General features: G+C 40.4%; 1 protein-coding gene across 1 annotated transcript; it reads right to left on the bottom strand.

The window, feature by feature from the left end:
• Nucleotides 1-1,924: 1,924 nt before the first annotated feature.
• On the bottom strand, nucleotides 1,925-20,259 carry ZNF410 (zinc finger protein 410). The gene is made up of 9 exons (XM_009873450.1): nucleotides 20,058-20,259; nucleotides 10,166-10,301; nucleotides 9,655-9,888; nucleotides 9,174-9,365; nucleotides 8,157-8,316; nucleotides 7,161-7,342; nucleotides 4,359-4,448; nucleotides 3,100-3,225; nucleotides 1,925-2,561 (listed from the first exon to the last, which is right to left on the bottom strand). Exons 1-9 carry the CDS (start codon nucleotides 20,088-20,090, stop codon nucleotides 2,377-2,379), a joined length of 1,338 nt encoding a protein of 445 aa, XP_009871752.1. The 5' UTR covers nucleotides 20,091-20,259; the 3' UTR covers nucleotides 1,925-2,376.
• Between the last annotated feature and the right edge of the window lie 802 nt (nucleotides 20,260-21,061).

Raw genomic sequence — 21,061 nt, forward strand, 5'->3', positions numbered from 1 at the left:
TCCTCCCATTAAGAAGAAGCAATAGTCCTTCTATATTAAAAAAATATTTAATTCAAAACTGTTTTAACATCTCAGCAATTTAGGTCAATTTGGCCTGAAAAACAACCAAAATCATGAATAAGTTTGTAATGAAACAATGCATCACTTTGGATTGTTGTCCTAATTCTACTCTTGCTGTGATATCAAAGATGGATTTGGTGAAAGAAGGATTAGGTATTCCCGGTCAGCATGCTGCACTCAAACGCCTGGTGCATCTGAAATGGTGTAGTTCACAGGTTAGTGGTCTTCACTCGACAATAATAACTATCTCAGAAATACAAACCCTTACCACCTGGAATGTTTCCTGAGAATTATGATATTGAAGCACTTTGAAAATAAAATATTTTTAAATGGCTATCATGTTTCTGCATTGTTCAATTTCTTTATGAGTCAGCTTTTCCTCACTCTTTAAAGAGAAGCAGTCTCTCTTTTCATCTTCATCACCTCAATACACTTCTCCTTACAGTGAAACACCAAAACCTCATCGTCAAATCAGAAACACAACACCTGTAAGAGCTACCACATTAGACAAAGACAGGAAACTGAGATAATGACATTTTTAATCATAACCAAGCACTAGATCCAAGAGTTTACGGTCCCAGGGTTTCGGGCTGCTGTGTTACACGTCCACAGCGATCGATCCGTAGACGAATGTGTCGAGGGGCAGCAGTGCTCCTGACTGACGCAGACGACCTCCCCACCAAGAAGAGGCTTAAGTGCCTGGGAGGGTTCAAAGAGGACTGTTACCTGTGTACAAGTTTCTACATTGATTTAATTGTGTAGCACACACAGAGGCTGTTCTCTCCCCTGTATCCCCTTGGAAAGAGCAGTGATGTAATCATATCATCCTATGCCTTGTCCCACTGAAAGAGGAAGGAAGGAAGATTTCTCCCGTGCTCCATTGGGCTCATATGGATATATCTGGAGCAGTGGGAGTGAAATTTTAATACATACATTTTAAGGGTTATTTACTAAAATTTGTTGTTAATTTCCATAATAATGCTTGATGATGCTGGAAAAAGAAATTTCCAAGTATGTGGCGTGTAAAGGAAGACCTTAAGAAAGGAGGAACAAAGGCTTGACTTTAGTTAATATATGACATTATGCCATGTCTCTAACAAATACTAAGGTGATGTGCATGAATACAGTAACAGATAAGTCCAAGTCTTAATATGGGTCTGTAAACAGAATCATAGACTAGTTCAGGTTGGAAAAAGCTTTAAGATCATCAGGTCCAACTGTTAACCTAGCAGTGCCAGGTCCACCACTAAACCATGTCGAATTGCTGAAACAGTGAAAAAATGAAAAACATCAAACTAAGCAATTAAAACTCACTAGCATCTTTTGTGCTAAACAAAGTGTCTTTCTTCTCAAAAATAGTACGGAAATAAAGAATTTTTTCTTTTTCTCTAGATCTTTGCATTTTGTGAAAATACATTGTTATTTTTTAGTTGAAAGAATTACAGCCTGCTCAGCTAACCTATAAAAATACTGTAATAGAGAAGACATCTCACTGGAGCATCACCCATCAACTGATGAGATGGTGGCCAAACCACATCAGATCCTGATTCACAGGTACCTGGTGGAGCTGCTGGAAGACCCTCTCAATAAATTACAATACCTTTACCAGCAGCAGCACTACCTTTACACTCACCTAGGGAGCAAAACGAACTCAAAAGCATTCTCTTCGCGTAGAAGCTGTTAGAGACACACAATATCGTAGCAAAACTCTGCGTTCTTAACAATGCTGATTCTGAAGACCATATTTAAGTTAACAAAAATTCAAAGCATCTACATGGAAGGCAAATCTAAAGAGCCTGATACACCAAACACATTTTGGAAGAAAAATTGACTGGGCAAAGCAGGAAAAAAACACAGCAAATGAAATTAAATGATATCAAGTAGTACATTTATTTCAGAGAGTAAGTCAGCTCCTGACAGTGAGATGTATTAGAGTATAGTCTCTAAAGGTAAAGGATGAAAGGAAGGTCTGTTGCTGAAGATACTGGATGTTTGTACAGTGCCTAGCACAATGTGGTCCTGCTCCTTAACTGGGGCTCCTAGGTGCTCCAGCAAAACAAACACTTTAGGCTTTAGGAGAATGGACTGCATAAACAGTTTTGAAATGGCGTTCCACAACATGGGCTAAATGACACCTAAGCAGCAGACTTCACCTTTTAAGCTCTGCAGAAGAGAAACTTGGTCCGGGATGTCTTCTCCAACTCCAGTTTTATGATTCATTCTCCATCCATCCACCCACTCTGTGCACAGTTAGAGCAGTGTTCACTCATCCCACTGCAACACAGTGAGCCTCTGGGAGAAATGAGCCATCCCGCTTCAGTCACCACATATAAGAGGGCGGAAGAAGGAGCAGCTGGTCTCACCCTCCTCCACTCCTATAATAGACTCGGTGTCTGGCAGGTGCAGAGACTCAACGCCAAGGCTGGGCTGAGAGTTCATGGAGATGAGATTCTTACTATGCACTGTAGATTCTTCCAGCAAACTGCTGCCCATCAGTGACTCTATGGTGGAAAAAAGGGTAAAACAAAATTCTCATGAGGTAATGACACTGCAATATAGGATAAAATCCCTTCCCCCCTTCAAGTCACGTAGACTTCTTCCTCAGACACCTACTCTTTGGGCACCCAGTCCTCCAAGGGATGGTAACTCCTATAATTATCGTTTTGAGCCTTAGTGTGAGCAGGATCTCATGCAGGCTTGGCTTTCTCTTTAGATAATTCACATTGCATAAAAACCCCAGGCTTCTCACAACAAGAATACATAATGAAGGACACAAAATCCATGTAAGAAAAGATACTAGATTCATGTTAATTTTGAAAATAATAAGACCTATCTGCACCTTGACCCCAAGACAGAAATACACCTTTGTCTTCTGTCTAGAAAAGGAGACGGTCAGCAATCCATCCTCATCTCCAAGAGGAACAGTCTTTACTGGCTTGTGGTCTAGTGTTTTCAGGACAAACATCTTCCCTTCTCTTTGACCATCCCCTAATTCTTTCCTGCACTTTTCCCTCACAGAGAGTGCCCTCCCTTCCTTACCTGGCTGCTCTCGCTCTCTGCTGCCAGCTGCTCCAATTCGGGAGTGGTGCTTCCTCATATGCACATTTCTGCTGCCACTCTGGGAAAATGTCTTCCCACAAATTTGGCATTGATGGGGCTTCACTCCTTGGAGTAGAAGGAGGAAAGATTACAAGAATTAAAAAATTGGGAATAAAGGCTTCATCAACCAAGAAGCCAATGATACTGCTTTGAAATGGCTGTTAACACCACTGGTGCTAATTATCAGTGAAAAAAAAAAAAAACAAATCAGAAATATTCCTGTTTCCTGGAGAGCAATAGGCTTCTACAACAGAAGAGATTTAGATATCAGTATTCCCAGCTGTTGGAAAACTCAAGTCTGAAGAGTAACTTAAAGCCTTCAGGTCTGATTTATGACAGGGAATAAGTTATTTGGACTCTCTTACTCAGTGACACAGAAACGTTCTATGTTCCATACCTAGAATAAAATGACCAAAAGCAAGGAAGCAGAAGCAAGGAAGCTATCTCCTGCCATCACGCAACAAATTACAGCATTTGCTTTACATCACTGATCACAGATTGGATGACAACTTGTCACGGTGAATGGATTTCCATTTTACAAAGCAGGCTACCAATTTCATAATACAAATGTGATGTCCACACATGTGAGCTCAATAGCATGGAAGCCAAGGAGACAGGAAAGAAAAAGCATGGAGAACTCAGGCTGTCTCAAAAGTTACTACCCCGATAAAATCTCCCCTTCCCCAAACACACCATATTCATGAGTTGATGATATTTAAGATAGATCAAGCAAAGCAGAAGGCAGAAGCTTTGAAATGCTTGTGAAATACATTTCCACCTAATGCCTTGTCCAATTACAAGTATGTAGCGTTAAAAAAAAAAGGAAAATCCTACCTATGGCAGACACCCACTCATGAGAGATTTCAGATTTGAATGGCTTTCATTAATATAGAGGTGCTAGATTCTCCCTTTTAAATAAGAAAATGCCATCTACGAAACAGATATCTAACTTCAAGACATTTCAGAATACATTTTTAAAATATTTTTTAAAATATAATTTAAATTTAGAAACATAAAATTTACAAACAACTGAAAAGATTGAAGGGTATAGGATACACGCACTGCAAAGGAAGTCATGAAATGCTACAACCATAAGTGCTGCACAAACCAAGGAATTTTTCTTAAAGAAATCAAATCAAAGTTGTACAATACAGATCTTTTCTCAGATAGGTCACAGAATGTCAAATGAAGACTCTTACCTGAGTGTACAACCAAATGTTTCCGAAGACTGGAGTATTCAGCAAAGGAGCGACCACACCCCTGTGCCTCACATAGAAAGGGTTTTTCCCCTATAAAGGAAAAGTAAAATTTTGGGATCATAACTTGATCTGATTGTCTGAGTCTCTCAGAACAGCCTGAAGGTCTCTAGGCCATTCTCCCTTTTGGCCTTATATTCAACAAAGTTCAATGGAAATTACACCTATGCTTCCTAAGGCTTTTAAAACATTCTCTTCATCAGCTTTCAAGAGGAAACACTAGCATTCTTTCTGAAAGGTTCTTAGATCATCATTCACTGTAAGCAAAGCAAGGATCCACTGTTTCTAAATAGAACTTCCAAGTACATAAATATCAAAAGAATAATATAAAAGTACCTGGACTACGCTATACTTTCCTCATGCAGTTCCTAACAGCCAGCTCTCTGCTTCACCTGCTACCGGGACCTATTCACTTTCTGCCTCTCAGTGCCAAAAATCCCATTATCTGTATCTTCCTTCATACCAGATTCTATAATTTATTTCAGATCAGGCTTAACTTGCCAAAATCCTGTGAGAGATACATCAGCCATTTATTTTTATATGTGGAGGAACGGCAATTCAAGGCACAATTTGTTCTCACAGGCTGAAATTTGTTATTTTTATATATCTCCACAGCTATTTTTGTGTTTGTGACTACACTAATGCAATGTAATATAATTAATCTGTTCTAAACATTCTTTTAATAAAGCCTTAAATAAAACTAGAGGTGACTTTTTCCTGCAACATCCCACTGAAGAACTCAAAATACAATGTTTAACACTATGAATTCAAGTCTTTAACTAGACTACTGTACCAAAGTAACAGCAAGTCCACAGGAGATTAAGGAAGCTATTTTAACTGTTTTGTTGTCTAATGTGTACACAGTTCTTTCAGAGTAAACTTGGTTTTTATGTTTTTTCTACCCAGATTTTGCCTTGAGAAGTCTTCACCCTACAGTTCCTTTCTCAGCTTCTTATCTAATATAGCATTCAACAGAGCTGAGCAAAAAGGATCCACACAGCATGTTCTGATCGGTGTTACAAAGCTGAACTATGTAGCAGATTCTCAAACACTGATTGTACCTCCTGGCTTGTTATAAATATTTAAAACTTGGAAAGAAAGAAGAAAAATTATCATTGACAAAAATAACAGCACATAGTTCCCCATAAAAGAAACCTGAGATCTATTTACACCATCAATTTTTTAACACCTTTGGTCTGATCAAACTCTTAATTGCACATTATCAGTCTGCAGAAGCTACTACTCTATTGGCTGCAGAACACTCACTCTATCATGGAGGACTGTGCATGTATCACAGCTGGGCTCATTAACTTAATCTGCACCTTGCCTGGAAGATTTAAGTGCAAAAGAAAACTGCAAAAACTATGGCTGCTGTTACTATACATTCAAAATTTTATTATTGGTATATGTAATTTTTAACTACATCCCAACATCTGCCCCCAAAGCATGTGTTCTAGCTAGACTGCAAATTCTTTAAAATAGCAACCTTTTTCCATGTGTATCCCAAACCACAGACCATCTGGTAGTGTTTAAGTAAGGCAGAAGGCATAAACAGCTGCTGGCGGCCCACATAATCCGTAATTTCATTTTACTAGAGAGGCCTTGTGCTCTCACGACTGTCAAGGTTGTTTTGAAACGTTAACCGACTACAATGCAATGTTACCTTCCGTACTGAGAGGCTTGAGCTGGGCCATTGGTTTAGGTGGTGTGATAACCTTGAGTCTCAAAAAAACCCAAACAAACCACCAGGATATTCGGTAGGAACTTTGCTATTAAATTGATGATCATTTCAGCAGTAACTTGTGTGCTACTTTCAAACAACTTTCTAGGCTAAAAACACCTAAAGCAACCTAAAGCTACTCTCAAACAACTTTCTAAGATAAAAACACCTAAAGCATTTCATGCAGTTGTCAAGACTTCGGCTGGTACACCAACTTCTAAAAACACTGACAAGGCAGGATCAGTTTCTCCAGAGGAGATGGGATAAACAAGCTATGTATAAAACACAGCACTATGAAATAAAGGTTCTTGTTTTATTTAATATAAAAAGCTGAGCATGAGTTGAGAATACATAGGCTCCAGCATATTGTAACACTCTGAATTAGCATTAGCACAAACCGAGTGGTCCGTATGCCAAAATGCTGTCTTCTAATTACTGCCTTTTTCTACTAGACTTTGCTACTACAGTTTTGCTACTCATTCCACTGCATTCCTCATTCTCCTGAATTTCCCAAATGTAGTCATTCTGCTAGCAGCACGGGTAACAAAAGCTAGTCAGAGTCAACCAGGTATCAGTACAGCTACGACTGTGCCCACCAGAACTCCATACTGGAGAAATATTTAAATTACTGTGCTCTTCAAGAATTTAAAGTAGCTTATCTATTAAAAAGCAATTACAATATTCCCTTGGGAACAGTTTAGTTTCTCCCCAAACCGATCCCCCCCTCCCCATCGAACAAGTTGAGGGGGGAAGGGAATCTTCAGACCACAAGTCTGAACAGAGTACAGCATCATCGTATAGTATTTTAAGGGTGAAACCCGTATGAATTTATACAGGACAGTAAAAGGGGAAAACACTTAATTTGATCTCTAGATCAATGTGAATTGGTGGAAAAGGGACATTAATGAAGGGCAGAGATAAATGACATAATATTCCCAATAGTTTGTGGATGGAGGAGGAAGTGGTTTATTCCTCAGTAAAGACCCCACCTCTGCAGACCACAAATAGGTGAGGTTTAAACACACCCGTGTGAATTCGTAGGTGGTTCTTCAGATTTCCAGCTGTTGTGAACTGTTTCCCACAGCCCAGCTCTGTGCACACAAAGGGTTTTTCACCATTGTGAGTTCTCATGTGCACCTTCAGCCTCTGCAAGACATAGAAGCTTTTCCCACAGCCTTCTGCCGGGCAGGTGAAAGAGCGGTCATTCCTGGAAAGCAACAAAATAGCTTTTTCATTACCAGCTACTGCAATGTATTTTTCATTAACATGTGACTTTCTTTTTTTTAATTAAATAAAAAGCAGAAATATTTAAACCAAAATAAATTAGATCACACAACAGAGAGACTCAACCGAAATGAGTGCCTTTAATTAGTCCTAAGGAACTAGAGTCTGGGTGGTCCACTGGAAAAATTTGTTCAAGTGATAACTTGCCATCATATTACCTTGCCCATTTCCTACCCAGAATGATTTAATAAAGAGGTACAACAGATTGTATAGGAATGTTGTGGAATTTAAGTCACTGGGGGATCAAAAATTATTGTATGTGAACATATAACATATACAATTACTGCTGGCCCTGTCTCATGGTGGTAGCTCATGTCTATCGGAATCCTTCCCAGGTTTTAAGCTTCACGTCTACAACTGACCTTAGAAACTGCCAATTTCTTAGCTAAAAAATATTAGGGACATTTGTTAAAGCAAGCAACTTTGTTCAAGTATATATAAAAATAGGATAGCATCTTAAAAGTTCTAATCTTCTCTATACCACAGAAGTAACAGTGACACTCTTTAATGAGCACTTGTTAAAATATAAATATTCTAAGTTGAACACTAATGTGGACCTGCAAAAAAATCTAAATCTGGTCAAAGTGTTTCAACATAAATGACCTAAAGCAAGCAAGAGACCCCGTATTTCTAAGAGTAATACCAGGGTTTCACAGCTTGCTGATGTCAAAAAATAATGCTACCCCAAATACAGAGCAGTTTTTTGAAGTCTGGACAACAAACTTTGTTCTGCTTACCTGTGTGTTTTCAGATGATATTTGAAGTGAGCTGGCCACACAAAAGTCCGATCACAGCCCTCAACTGTGCACTTCAGCTTCCTTTCCACGCGAGATAAGTGAGGAATGGGGCTGGAGTCTTTTGGCTGACCATCTCCTGAGCAAAGATGAACATTTTCACCTAGAAGAAAAGGTCCACCAAAATCTAAAAAAATATACAGATGACTATAATGTGTCAAATTAAATAGATAAAATATCATCATATATGATGCAGAACTGTAAAGCAGGTATGTGCCTGACTAGTCGTTGTTTACCAAGTCTTACATGCTGCTGCCTAGCCCGTAACAGGGATCGGGACACAGATTCGCAAACCCTACTAGGCCTACAAACTATTCCCAGGAATCTATCTGCATCAGAACAGCTGCAACCGGATGAGGCTTGTCACAGAAGAATAGAAAGCCAATACAGCAAAAATTGTAAAAATTATCTCTATATCAAAATCAACCAACTAATTTTAAGCATCAGTCAGAAAAATTCTTTTTAAGAAGTGCGGTTTGTGATTGTTTTAACAAAAAGATATTGCATTTGTTTGCAATTATTTGTTAAAGTAATTAAGTCACAAGGCATGTGACTAAATCAAATTCTGTATTCTCCAAAAAGCTTATCTCCAAACCCAGTTGAGCTAAGAATAAAGTATGAATTACAGTATCCATGAAAAATAGACACCTGAAAGTGAAAACAAAACTTGAAATACAAGCAGCTGCTGCCAAAATGAACATACTCGTTACATGTACCAAAGAATAAGCAGATACAATAGAACTGCTGGCTCCACTAACATTCATTCCTCGAGAAAAACTGAGGAGCTTCTTTATATTGTTGTTCTATATAATTTTATATAGTTCTGTCACTGGTGATTTGAATCAGCACAGATCAAAAGCAAGAGAAAGAGAGAAAAAGTGAAAGAGGAAGAAACAAAGTGAAACTGGGGGCATTGTATAGATCGTTCAACTTTTGAGACAGAATCAGGGGATTTCCTACCATTATTGCTTGCTTTGGCATTCTTAGCGAGCTGCGCCCGAGTAGCAGCTATCAAACTGTCGTGGGCCAGTTCTTGCACTCGTAGGAACCACGGGGTACTGCTGTCTGTGCTATCATGAGAGAGGAAGTCATTCCCAGAATCTTCGGCTTCATCTTGAACAAACACTAAGTGCTCTGCTGGAGATCCCAGCCCTAGAAAAGAAGACAACTTCAGGAAACAGATAATGTAACAAAAGAAATTTATTTTGCTTCCCAGAGGCTAGTGTTCATGGCACAGGTGCAACATCTGCAGTGAAAAAGTCTTCATCGGACTCTGTGTTGTAGAAAGCTGTTGATTAAATGCCCCTGAAATATCAATAATGCCCAGCAAATTTTATGATCTTTCCCCTTCACAAGCAGCAGAGACGGAGTTGTACTTGTATCTCCTGCATTCTGCTATCTGAGACATAGCCAGCCAGGTGACAAACAGAAGGAGCATTACCTGCTCTTGTAAGGTTGAGAAGAATAAATGAAGTGCTGTCACTGGGCTGGAGGTCTTGCAATAAACTGGAAGTCTCTGGAGTTGACAGAAGTTCAGATGGTTTCTGTACATTCTGTGCCCTTGTTTCCTCTCCATCAGGACCCACATTTACCTGGAGACTTCTCAAGACAGCAGATGAAGACACATCTTTGGAAGAATTAGTGTGACTTGGAGAAGTGAGATCTCTTTCATCATCTAGCAAAGGAAGTGAAACCAGAGTAAATAAAAGCACCAATATGCTATGACTAAAAGATACCTATGAAGTTATTTTTCTAGGAAAAAAGAAATAGAACTTGAAAGAGATTGGATGCATCAGATTTCACTGTTGAATGAGAAAAGTTTAAGTCACCCTTCTGAACTTGTTCCTCCAACTCTGGAATAGCTTATCAGCAAAAGGCAATGAGTCACAGTGATGCAGAAAAGACAGCTGTATGAAGGGCAAGCTCAAAACCATCCTCTGCGTAGATTTTACCTGGCAACATGAGTCTGTTGCATTCTGAGGTCTCAGTAACAGGAAGGAGGGAGAGACAGGTGATGTCTTTCGGTTCTGATTCCACCAGCCCTTGCCCCAGTGGAATGGAAGTATTCTGAACAAACTGAACCAGCAGCTGAAAAAATACATTAAAGATGAGGTCAAGAACAGCACAAATAATTTTAAACAGTACTAAACCCAGTCCACTCCCCTCTACTGTCTTGTAGGAGACACTAAATATAATCCCATGAATACACATCAAAGCAAGCTTCTCAGTCTACATTAATTACAAAGAAGGAATTGTTTGTATTTGTCATCTCTGAAGTACCTATGAAAATCGAATTTCTTTAACATACAATAAACAGCTCTGGATCACTGCAGACTATTCTGAAGGCTACCTAGGCTATATTTCTTTTTAATTAATCCTTTGCCAAGATGAATTTTACCAATATATGCCATGGTTTAAAACACATACTCCTTTTTAATTCATCTTTTACCACTTGATACTTTACTACGCTCTACTCTTCCAAGTAAATGTTTTCTAAGCTCAGTCTCTGGCACAGGTATTTTTTAAAATCATCTTTAAATACTTAATTGAAAGTTGGCCTTTTTAAAAGAAAAACCAGTAAGAAGACTAGTTGCAAAGATGTCTAGCTAATGGCTATTCCAAATAGCCAGATAATAATCAGACGATCAAAGTTAGGATGACAAGGGGGAGAATGCAGACCGCCTTATCCATCCGAATCAGCTACTCCTAAACCCATCAAAGACAGACAATTAAAACCACCATCCTTCGTATGAAACTCACCCACTGAGGGGATTCAACAGAAGCAACCCTCTCCAGAATACTATGCCAAATAAGGGTGACTATTGAATAAAGAATATGGGATTTATACTGCGATGCATTCCCTGGGCAGGACTTTGGGGCTGAACAAGAGATTTGGGGGATTGTACAGGACTTAACGCAAAGGCAGGAAAAGGAAGGGATCAAGGTGGATCAGGGCAGAACAAACACAGGAAAATGGAGCGGGGAGGATAAAAGAGGCCCATTCCATGTAAGCAGGAAGTTGGTCAACTCAGTTGTCTGGTGCAGCCTAACTATCACAGTCCATCCTTTCTTCTTATTAAACTCCATTCTTAACGATTTCCTGTGTGATGCCGCTCTCTAGAGTGTGTGTGTCTCATATGCTAGTGAACTCCAAGCCAGACCAGTTGGGAAGCAGAACAAGAATTGTGGGGACGTATCCTGGAGAAATCCATAAAGGTTTTTTCTAGGCAGCAACCCTTGGAAACAGAATCAGGCACTTTGCACCACCTGTGTTTATGTGGGTAAAGCTACGAGCATCCTACCTCTATTCATCTGTTTGGTGCCAGTCCTATCTGTACAGTGAGTGGGCGCGTGATCCTATTTGAAAGCTGAACTAAACCTCACCAGCTGGATCTAAGAGGAGAAACAGGGAAAAGCCCTCCTGTTGATGGGCCCAGGAGGTGAGGAATGCCCCAGTCATTCAGTCCAGCAGGTTTTGCTATCCTTAACATGAGTCAGCTCTGACGATGTGCAAATTACTTCTGGCTAATTCCTAAAAATCTCGAGTTATAGCAAAGGAACCTGACATTCAAAAAGTAACTGGAAGTTAGAGAAATGCCCTTCCTCACTCCTGAAAGTCTTCTCATATTTAACCAAGTCCACAGCAGCAAAGCACGTGCCTTGTTTACTCATTCTGTCCCCCTGACAACATGTCAAGCTTTTGTCAGACTCCTGGATATAATGCTGGACTCCACCTCCAAGGCACAGACACAGAAATGAAACTCTCTTTTTTCCACTACCAGTGCCACTGGTAGCAGTCCATACTAAAATATTCTGATTTAACAAAGGAAGTGCTGCTGGCAGTTAGGAGGTAACAGCCCAACTTGTGCAATGGACTTGTTGCCGTAAGCGTAGCAGAATAATTTTTACTACTGTAAGAGTGGTAAATCAGTCTTTCAAAGAATGCTGCCTCAAGGATGGGAAGAGGTGATCAAGAAATTTTCCAGCTAGTTAGTAGAAAAGATAATAAGATAGTGTGCACCTGGAGATAGCAAGCAGACTGTTGTTTAGGTGGTTTTAACAAGTTGTTTGTCCTTGGGGGAGTGTGGAATCAGACCTAAGTGGGACTTTTCTAGTCAAAATCCCCTTTACAGAGATTAGAGGGTACCAAAACAACAAAAATTGTTTATGAAAGGCTGAAAGTGATTCAAAACTAAATGCAGCAGTGGGAGATTACAACCACCACCTCAGTTCAGAGCGCCAAAAACTCACATCCCCCACACACACAAGAAGCATGCCTGCTGATTTACATGACAGGAGAAGCTAATATTAATATACTGATGCAATGATGAATATAACCATTATCACTAACGAGTCACTGTAGAACTAGTGGCAAGTTAGGTGTGTTTCTACTAATGAGTTACAAAATAAATACGTTGCAGTTTTTCGATGCAGTACACTAGTTTCATCTAGCATCCAAACTTGACCAACTTTGCTAATAAAACAATGTCAGCTTTTTAAACTATCATTTGGTTTAGAAAGCTCTTTCTTTGAAGATGCTGCTTTTGGCAACAGACTGAACTATTTCTGTGACCTCCCTCAGCTTTTTTATTAAACATGGTCTCAAATCCCTCCCCTGTACGGAATTAAACTTATGGAGGTAAGAAAGACTGAAAGAGGTTAGTTGTAATAGCCCCAAATGCATACTCTACGTTGCAGAGAAAATGCCCCTCAACAACCATATATACAATCTACTTATTTGGCTATAAGGTCTGTCAGACTTACGCCTATATTTACAGTCTCAAAATATTTCAAAACCACAGGTTAAGGAAACATGGAACATAACAAACACTTAACCCGCAAGTAACTATTTTTTATCTCAAGGGAACTCTTTGACATAAAGATCCTGTGTTCTGCTAGCAAAGAACTGTGTGTCCCAGACTTCCTTTAGCATTTAGAAGGAAAGCGTACAAGACAGTTACTCAAAAGCTACTACCCTCGTTGTAACACATTTTAGCAGGCACTCACGCAGAGTCCAGATGGAGTTGGCAGTGTCAAAAGAAACAGTAAAAAAGAATGATATGCCAATGGCATATTTGTGATTAAAACCCAACAGCCACTAATAATTTGATTCTTATTTTGTATGTTGTGATTGTGTTAGTATTTAATTTTCAGAACTGCTGGCACCCCATTTCAAATTACTTTTATAGCAGATACCAGCATTTTGAGCCTCTCCTGCATCAGGACAATGATCATTAAATAATTAAAAAAAAACCACAACAACCTGCGAGCCCAAATTGCTCTATGCTTTTTCTCTCTCATGAAAACACTGGAAATACTGATGCTTCCCCAAGCAGTTTTACTTCAAAAAGTTACTTATGTCAGAGTCCCGGAGCCTTAACTGCCCTGAGTGGTCTCACCTGAGGCCCACACCCTCTGCCCAGGGGATCCATTTAAGATCAGCCTGTGCTCCCTAGTCCCCTCCTGAGCTGTAATTTTACCCGTCTCCCAGAGGCACCTCAGACTTCTGCATCAGTGTCTCTAACCCATCTCCTGATACTTGTGACTGAAGTCTCTGGACAGACCCTTTGCCTCATCCAGGGCTGCAGATGGATCCTGTTTCCAGCACTTTTCTCTGCCCACCGTGCTCAGGTGCTGCAGGACCAGGTCCCAGTCGGTGAGGACACGGCCTGGGCTGGGATCACCCTTGGCTCCCAGCTCACTCTCCCTTAGGAGCAGCCTGCCATCACTGACAATCATTAAATTTAAAATTAAGTCTTAAAGTCATTCAGATGGCAAGATACCACCCAAACGAAGCCACAAGCCAGACTGCAGTTTGAAAATTTAGCATTTTTTCCTCTTAGGTATAATATGAGATTATTCAGAGGCCCCAGTCAGAGGAAGCTATTTTTACATTGTCCAAAAAATACATATGCAATAAGAAAGAGTCCCTTCCCTAACGCCGTGCATTCTAATTTAAGATTAAAAAATAGGAGAAGGAGGGGTAAAAAAGAGAATAGAGTTAGGAAGAAGACAGCAAGACAACCAGAAGCAAGAACTTGGGACTGAAAAATGTGAGCAAGATGGTTCAGATTACTGGATTGTCTTTCATTTAAAAGCTGTTAATGATTCCTACTGCTGCCTACTCCATCATGAAACACTCATTTTACGGAGCCTTTTATTTCTACACAGAAAGCTTTAGCTAAAACTTTCCTTCCACAACAGGAAAACTTTGCTTCAAACCCTCCACTTCCAACATTAAGCCACTAGGAAAAAGCAAAATGCAGCAAACAGATGCTCAGAAGAAGAGGGATCCTTTTCATTTTCTTTGTGAAGTAATAACAAGCTAGCACAGAGCATTAGAAGAGGGCAAAAGAAGCAAAAGTAAACAAAAGGACAGGAATCATGCTCATTATTAAAATTTGAAATAAAACTCCTCAGTCCTTTCCATAAACTAAAGCAAACCAATCACAAACTCTACATCAAATAATTCAGAGAAAATAAAAATCTTTATGTGACAGCTGTATCTTGACAGCTAAGCACTTCCATAAACCTTCCTTCCTGTTCAAAATCCTGAATATCTTTGTGACAACTGCAGCCACTGGAACATGGGGGAAATCTCATTACAAACACTGTGTTATGTTTTCCTAAGTTTTTTTTTAATTTGGTTTTGCAGCTGAGAGCAATTAGGAAATTGTAAGGGTATCTGGTAATTGGCTATTCTGCCTAAAAACCAGGCTAGGGAGAGGTGATAAATGAAATGCTCAGCAGATACACAAACTCTAATAGACTGCAGATAAGAAAGAATAACAAAGACCAGAATTTCTGGGACACTGATGGATGGGCCATTACAGGACTGGACTGTGACCTTGGAGAAATTCCACCAGAAACTTTTTAAGAAGTAGGAACATTATCATAAGCCACCAGAACACATCTCATAGAGCAAACTTCTCATGAGATATGGGGGAAATTCCAGGACTGGGTAAAACTTATTACCAAGATGCCTTAAGAAGAGGCTGTGGGAATGTCAGAAACTTCTGGATATTTAGGGGAAGGATCAAAGGTGAGGAAGGGAAGGGATCAAGGTGGATAGGAGAGGATCAATCATGAGAAACAGGAAGGGAGTGGAGAATAATGCAGAATAAACATGCTGGTGGGCCATACACTGCTCTGCCTTATCACCGTAGTCTTCCATCATCTTCTCAAATGCAGTTTGCTCCTAAATAGTTTCCGAGTGCATTCATCTAGCCTAGCCTGGGAATAGGAGGAAACCACAATCTGGAAAGGCAAGGTCTTGGCCAGAGGCTGGATTAAAAAGTCCAGGCCTGGAGACGGATACTGGAAGGACTCAAAGTTTGGCAGAGACTGTGAATATGCAGATCAGCTGAGTGAGGTAACGTGTGTGATGTGATAGCAAATTTCAAGCCTGGTTACCTGATGAGTAGGAACAGGATTAGGCCATTTGTAGTCTTGGTCCATATGAATGCCAATTAGATAGATAGATAGACAGATAGATAGATAGATAGATAGATAGACAGACAGATAGATAGACCGATAGATAGATAGATAGATAGACAGATAGATAGACAGATGTGCCTGTGAAAGTACTGCCCTGTGTTAGGGTTCGCAGTCACAGGTATGCACAGGTGCATGTTTGGAGTTTAGGCTCAGCCCCACTTCTGCATGCACCTGAGAACAGTCCAGCGGTCTTTGGTCTGAAGGACAGGAGGGAAGGAATCTCCTGGATGCTACAGCTCAGCAGATCTCACAACCACAGAATATCTGGCATCACAAACAGGATCCAAATGAGCTGTAAGTAATCCTGAGTTGGCGACTATAGAATCCCTGAGTAAGGGGGCTGATCCTTCTGCAAATATGGCCAAAGTGCTAGAATTTGTAACCAAGCAGACGGAACATCTTGGGGGACCTGAACAGGAATAGTCAGGGAAATCAAACATACAAAATATTAAGAGAACACAAAAAGAATAAGAGTGTGAATAAGAGCAAGAGCAAAGAGCAAGAGCGTCGCTTTACAGCTAGGTTACCCCTCAGAATTTGAAACAAATTATAATACTGATAAATTGCTAAAGGACATCCTTGATTTACAAGATTCAAACTTTTTGTGCCAGATGTGAGTCATAAAGAGAGAATCTATAAGCCTGGTAGGGAGAAAATGGCAAAGTTCAGCTGCATCTTGCGATGAAGACCTGGGGTTTTTTGCTTTGCCATTCCACCTTCTTGAATATATTCTCCTTTTACTCCTTCTGCTGAAACACCACACAACTCTCAAAATCCTTTAAGTAATATAGACAGTATATGTATTAAAAATGCAAAATATTTCATGGCTCTTGCCATTAAACAAATATTTGTTATCCCTGCTAGTCAACAAGAGAGGTTGGGCAGGGTCTATCACTTCAAGCAGTGCAGAATACTTGTCTTACCAAGAAGCTTGAATAATGTCCCTGACCTGAGCCGGGGGGAAATAAACAGCAATGAAAAATCTGTTTAAAGAACTTGGAACCCCTGCTAGAGACCCTTAAGAAAAGCATTGCAGAAACAAATGAAAATATGGCCATCTGGGATTAATTGGGTTGAAGTCTGTGTTCCATAACAGACCCCTTTTGTCAGATGATTCAAAAGCCAAGAAGCGTCAGGCAGCTGCCTGGCTGGATGCGGGGGAGACTGGGAGGGACAGGGGAAGGAGGTTCTCCAATACTAACATTCAGATCTATCCTCCCACTGGACAGCTACAGTCCCCGAGCAGCAGAGATCATGTTTTTAATTGATACAGATTCTATTCTGAATTAAACCAGTGAACCACTACAAAATAAAGAGGTCGAAAGAACATTTAGCAGAGCGGGAAGAGGGGAGGGGAAAGGAGGGGTTGGAGCTGAAAGGTGTGGAGGGCAGGAGGCTCCTTACCTAGAAACTGGGATGCCTTCCTCCCACACAGCCTCTGAGGAATTAATTAGTTCATTCAAAGAGTCTCTCCTTGTGAGGCACTGATGAGGAGAGACTAAAATGCCTCCTTCCACCCCTTTTTCAACAGCCAATCCAATTTATAGACCAGAGCTACAGTTCACTTGATTGTGCTAGCTACCCCCAACAGCAGAGAGTGCCCTGAGGCAGACCAGTGTGGTGGAGGTGGCTGGAAGTCTTTGCGACAGGTAACAAATCACTCTGAAGGCTTAAAGCATGGAAAATGCAGATCTTATCGGTTCCCCGAGGAATGCTGCTAATACAGCTTTGGGGGCAGGGAGTCCAGAAGAAAGAGCAGACCCATCTGTCCACAAACTGTCTCTAGGCAACTTTGAAACTTTTTACTGGAACATTGGTGGCTTCTTTAAGGATAAAACCAGTAGAAGAGAAGTTTATGTAATCCATCCATCGTGTTTTGATTAATATTATCTAGATGTTACACAAATACATTTAGCTCTTAATTATTACCTTTCTCACGTGGTAGGGGATATGAAAGAACACCTGTGGCTATAAGAATTATGGTGCCAGGGCTCACCAGAGGATGTAAAATCATGATTGACTTTAGGAGATGCTTGAGCTGCTCTTTGGGAAAGTTGTAAAAAGGGTATTTACCAGTTTCACATCAAAGGAGTAAAAATAGTACCAACTTAATACCCAGCTTTCACACTCAGAACCAGAAAGAGGGCATGTATGGATTTGGTAATCTACAATGCAAACGAATCCCAATTTGTAGTACAAAATAGCCTTGATTAAGATTGAGGAACATGATTTAGAAGACAGGTTCTATGGAAAGGATGCCCTCTGCAGCCACTGTAGCTTTTATGCATCAGGTCTGTTTCCATCAGGTAGCGGCCTACTCTTTTCTGGATTTGCTGGGAAGGAAATGCAACTCTACAATGGGGAAATAGGACTATTATGTAAACATGCCTAATTAACAAACACCTTACTCAAGAAAAGACAAGGCCCACTTACAGCTCCTATTTGAGGAATGAAGGAACAAGCATTCCAACTATCCTCGTCCTTGGCTGTCAGAAACAATCTGTGGGAATTCGTCTACTCACAGACTGAAATAGCCCCCACCTTATCATTCAGGACCAGGAGAAAAATTGATAGAAGTTATATCAACTGCAAGGCGAGAGAAAGGAAATCCCTGAAGCACATGCTGACACTACTTGGAGATACTACGAATTTGCACCTACTCTTCCCAAATAGTGTGATTGGAAGGGCTTTGGCTTCTCTGTTGAGAAACAAATACTACATCAGCTGGGCTGTGACAAATTACCAGTACGTAATCATCATTCTCTTTAGAGCACCAGTTTAAGATACCTGCTGTATTGCACATGGACTGAAAAGGAATAGAAAACAGAAGCCTCAGTAAAAACAATTCCATTTAAACTTGCAGGCTTCCCCAAGTGGTACTTCACAGCATGCTGTACTAAGTCCTCTGCACTAGGAGCTTAGACTTCTGAAGTGGTAAAGCTGAAAAACAGAAAAGCAAGGACACAAAGTGGTCCTTTGCAGGTGGGGGAGTGCCCAGATTGCAGGCTAACAGCTCTTCAGCTTGAAAGACAAAGGCAAAAAACAGGAGAGGTAATAAGCTGAATACACTTATAAAAAGGTCTTGAACTTAACAGACTGCAGGACGTTGTTTCTAGCAAATTATAGGTAAGAGTAACAAAGACCGTAACTCCTTAGGCACCGATCAATCGGCCACTGCTAAAGGGAAATCTTGGAAGTTCAACTAGAACTTTTCTAACTGGTAAGAATGGGTCTTATAGGAAAGATCAAACCTACTATCCAATATAACAAGAACCACAAGATGTGTAAAACTTACTATGTAATGTTTAGAGGGAGGATCGAAGAAGGAAACAAGGTGGGTAAGTGAAGAAGGAACCATGGATGGGGCCAAGAGAAGAGACTCTGATCATACATTCTCTGGCTACTGGTCAGTACACTGCTGTGTCTGATCACCACAGTGTCATGTATCTACTTACTAAACATATTCCTAAATATCCTACCCACAATCGAATGCACTTGAACATCTAGTTGACCAATGTGTGAGGAGGTGGCAACCATAGTCCAGAAAGGAAACAAGATTCCAGCCAAAAACTTGCTAAAAAGCCCTGGGTCTGGGCACAAATGCTGGAAAGACTTAAGGCCTGGCAGAGACCAGAGACATCTGTGAATGCAAGTACGCGTGAGAGTTGAGTCATGACAGCATAGACATATTCCACTAGCAAATTTTAGTGTTGTTCAGGCTGTTTGTGTTTACCTGTTAAAGGTGCTTTACCTGTGTATTTGTTAATCTGTTTGTGGCCAACTGGGCATGCACCATGCACCACACGTACTTGAGGGCACACACACACGTCACTGCAATTCATGCTCAGCCGCGCTACCAGCTGAAACTAGGAATGGTCCAGCAGCCTCACACCAAGCAACCAGGATCCCCTGGGTGCTGCTGCCTAACCCTTCTGCCAGCTGCTCAGCAGAAACATAAGTAGTTTAAAAAATAGCACTGGCTGATTCTAATAGAATAATCCAGACTCCCCAAAACCGAGTAAAGTCAATTTGGTTTGAGGGAAAGAAGTAGTCAATACAATAATTCATTTTATTCTTGTAACAGAAAGAACATTGTAATAGTGAAAAAAAATAACGTAACCTGAGAACAGGCAAGATTATTGGTTGACACTCGAAAGGAGGGGAAAAAACTGCATTATTCTTTAATCTTTCACCATTCAAGTCAAAATATGGAAACACTAGAAGATGCCGCTGAAAACACTTTGAGAACTAACACATAAGCAGCAAATTGAGTACATTCACTGAAGTTTTTTCTGAGTGTTGCCCAGAAACGTTCCTGGAAACCAAACCCAGTTCATAATTGCTCACCTCAGGTTTGGATTCTAACTCATCCGATAACATTGATTCAAGTGTCCGATTCCTGCAGCTGTCCTCAGCAAGGCACAGATTTATTTTTTTCTTAGTTCAGGGACAACAACACTTCCCACTTATTTTCATACTTTCCTAAATGTAAAACAGCGTGGTGGTCCTTCTGCAAAAAGCTGTGTTGTGCAAATATTCAATTCAACCTAAAACAACAGAAAAGGAAATATAAAGAGATATGAACAAAAAAAAACCAAAAGCAAAGCAAAAAAAGTGAGATGTTGTGTGTAACTGTAAATACTTTAAAGTAACTCATTTACCCAGGTTGCTACATTTCTGTTGTCATTGAGTCAGCAAAATAACATTCTATACACTAGGAAATTAATTTTCAAAGGCTATTTACCACATTTTCTTTGCAATGATTAGTTCTCAATGGAAAATTGAATTGTTTGTCATGGAAACCTAAGGGATCAACTGAAGATAACACAGAGCTTGCAAGAGACAGGAAAGCTGAATTCACAGCCTGCAAAACAGTAGAATTATTCAAATTGTTGATGAAACGCAACCATACACGAACAACCTGCCACCAGGAAGCCTATGCCTTACATTTCTGCTTATGTGAAACATCCTGAGGAATACAGGTAGGTTACAAGTTATTGCACAAGTACCCATACGATGTTTCTTCTTTGGGCCACAAGGGAAAACGAGAACAAATTTGTATCTATTTCTGCTTACTGGGAAAGCACTCAGACACTAGCAATGGTAGAATAAAGAACACTGAATGTTTTAAAACGTAACGAGAACAGAGAACCTAAAAGCCTTCCTCTGCCGCTCCCGGCACCAGGCAGCGCAGCACAAGATACTCTGCATAGGAGCTTCACCTCCTGCCGCCAAGGGACGGGAGAACAAGCGCTGTGAACGCAGAGTAACTCGGGCCAAGGCACGCAATCCAGCGCTCGGGAACGTTCCCGCTTGTTCACCCGGCAGGACCAATTGCCCCCCAGCCCGTG

The sequence above is a fragment of the Apaloderma vittatum genome, unplaced genomic scaffold (genome assembly GCF_000703405.1).
Source record: "Apaloderma vittatum isolate BGI_N311 unplaced genomic scaffold, ASM70340v1 scaffold7730, whole genome shotgun sequence".
NCBI lineage: Eukaryota > Metazoa > Chordata > Aves > Trogoniformes > Trogonidae > Apaloderma > Apaloderma vittatum.

What these genes read in the sequence shown, in the direction of transcription:
- ZNF410 (XM_009873450.1), bottom strand. Translation starts at nt 20,090, where the DNA reads ATGTTATCGGATGAGTTAGAATCCAAACCTGAG. An exon ending in CAACAGACTCATGTTGCCAG is followed by an intron (nt 9,889 to 10,165) that starts GTAAAATCTACG and finishes TTCCTTTGCTAG; the next exon opens with ATGATGAAAGAGATCTCACT. An exon ending in TCTCAACCTTACAAGAGCAG is followed by an intron (nt 9,366 to 9,654) that starts GTAATGCTCCTT and finishes CTTCTTTTCTAG; the next exon opens with GGCTGGGATCTCCAGCAGAG.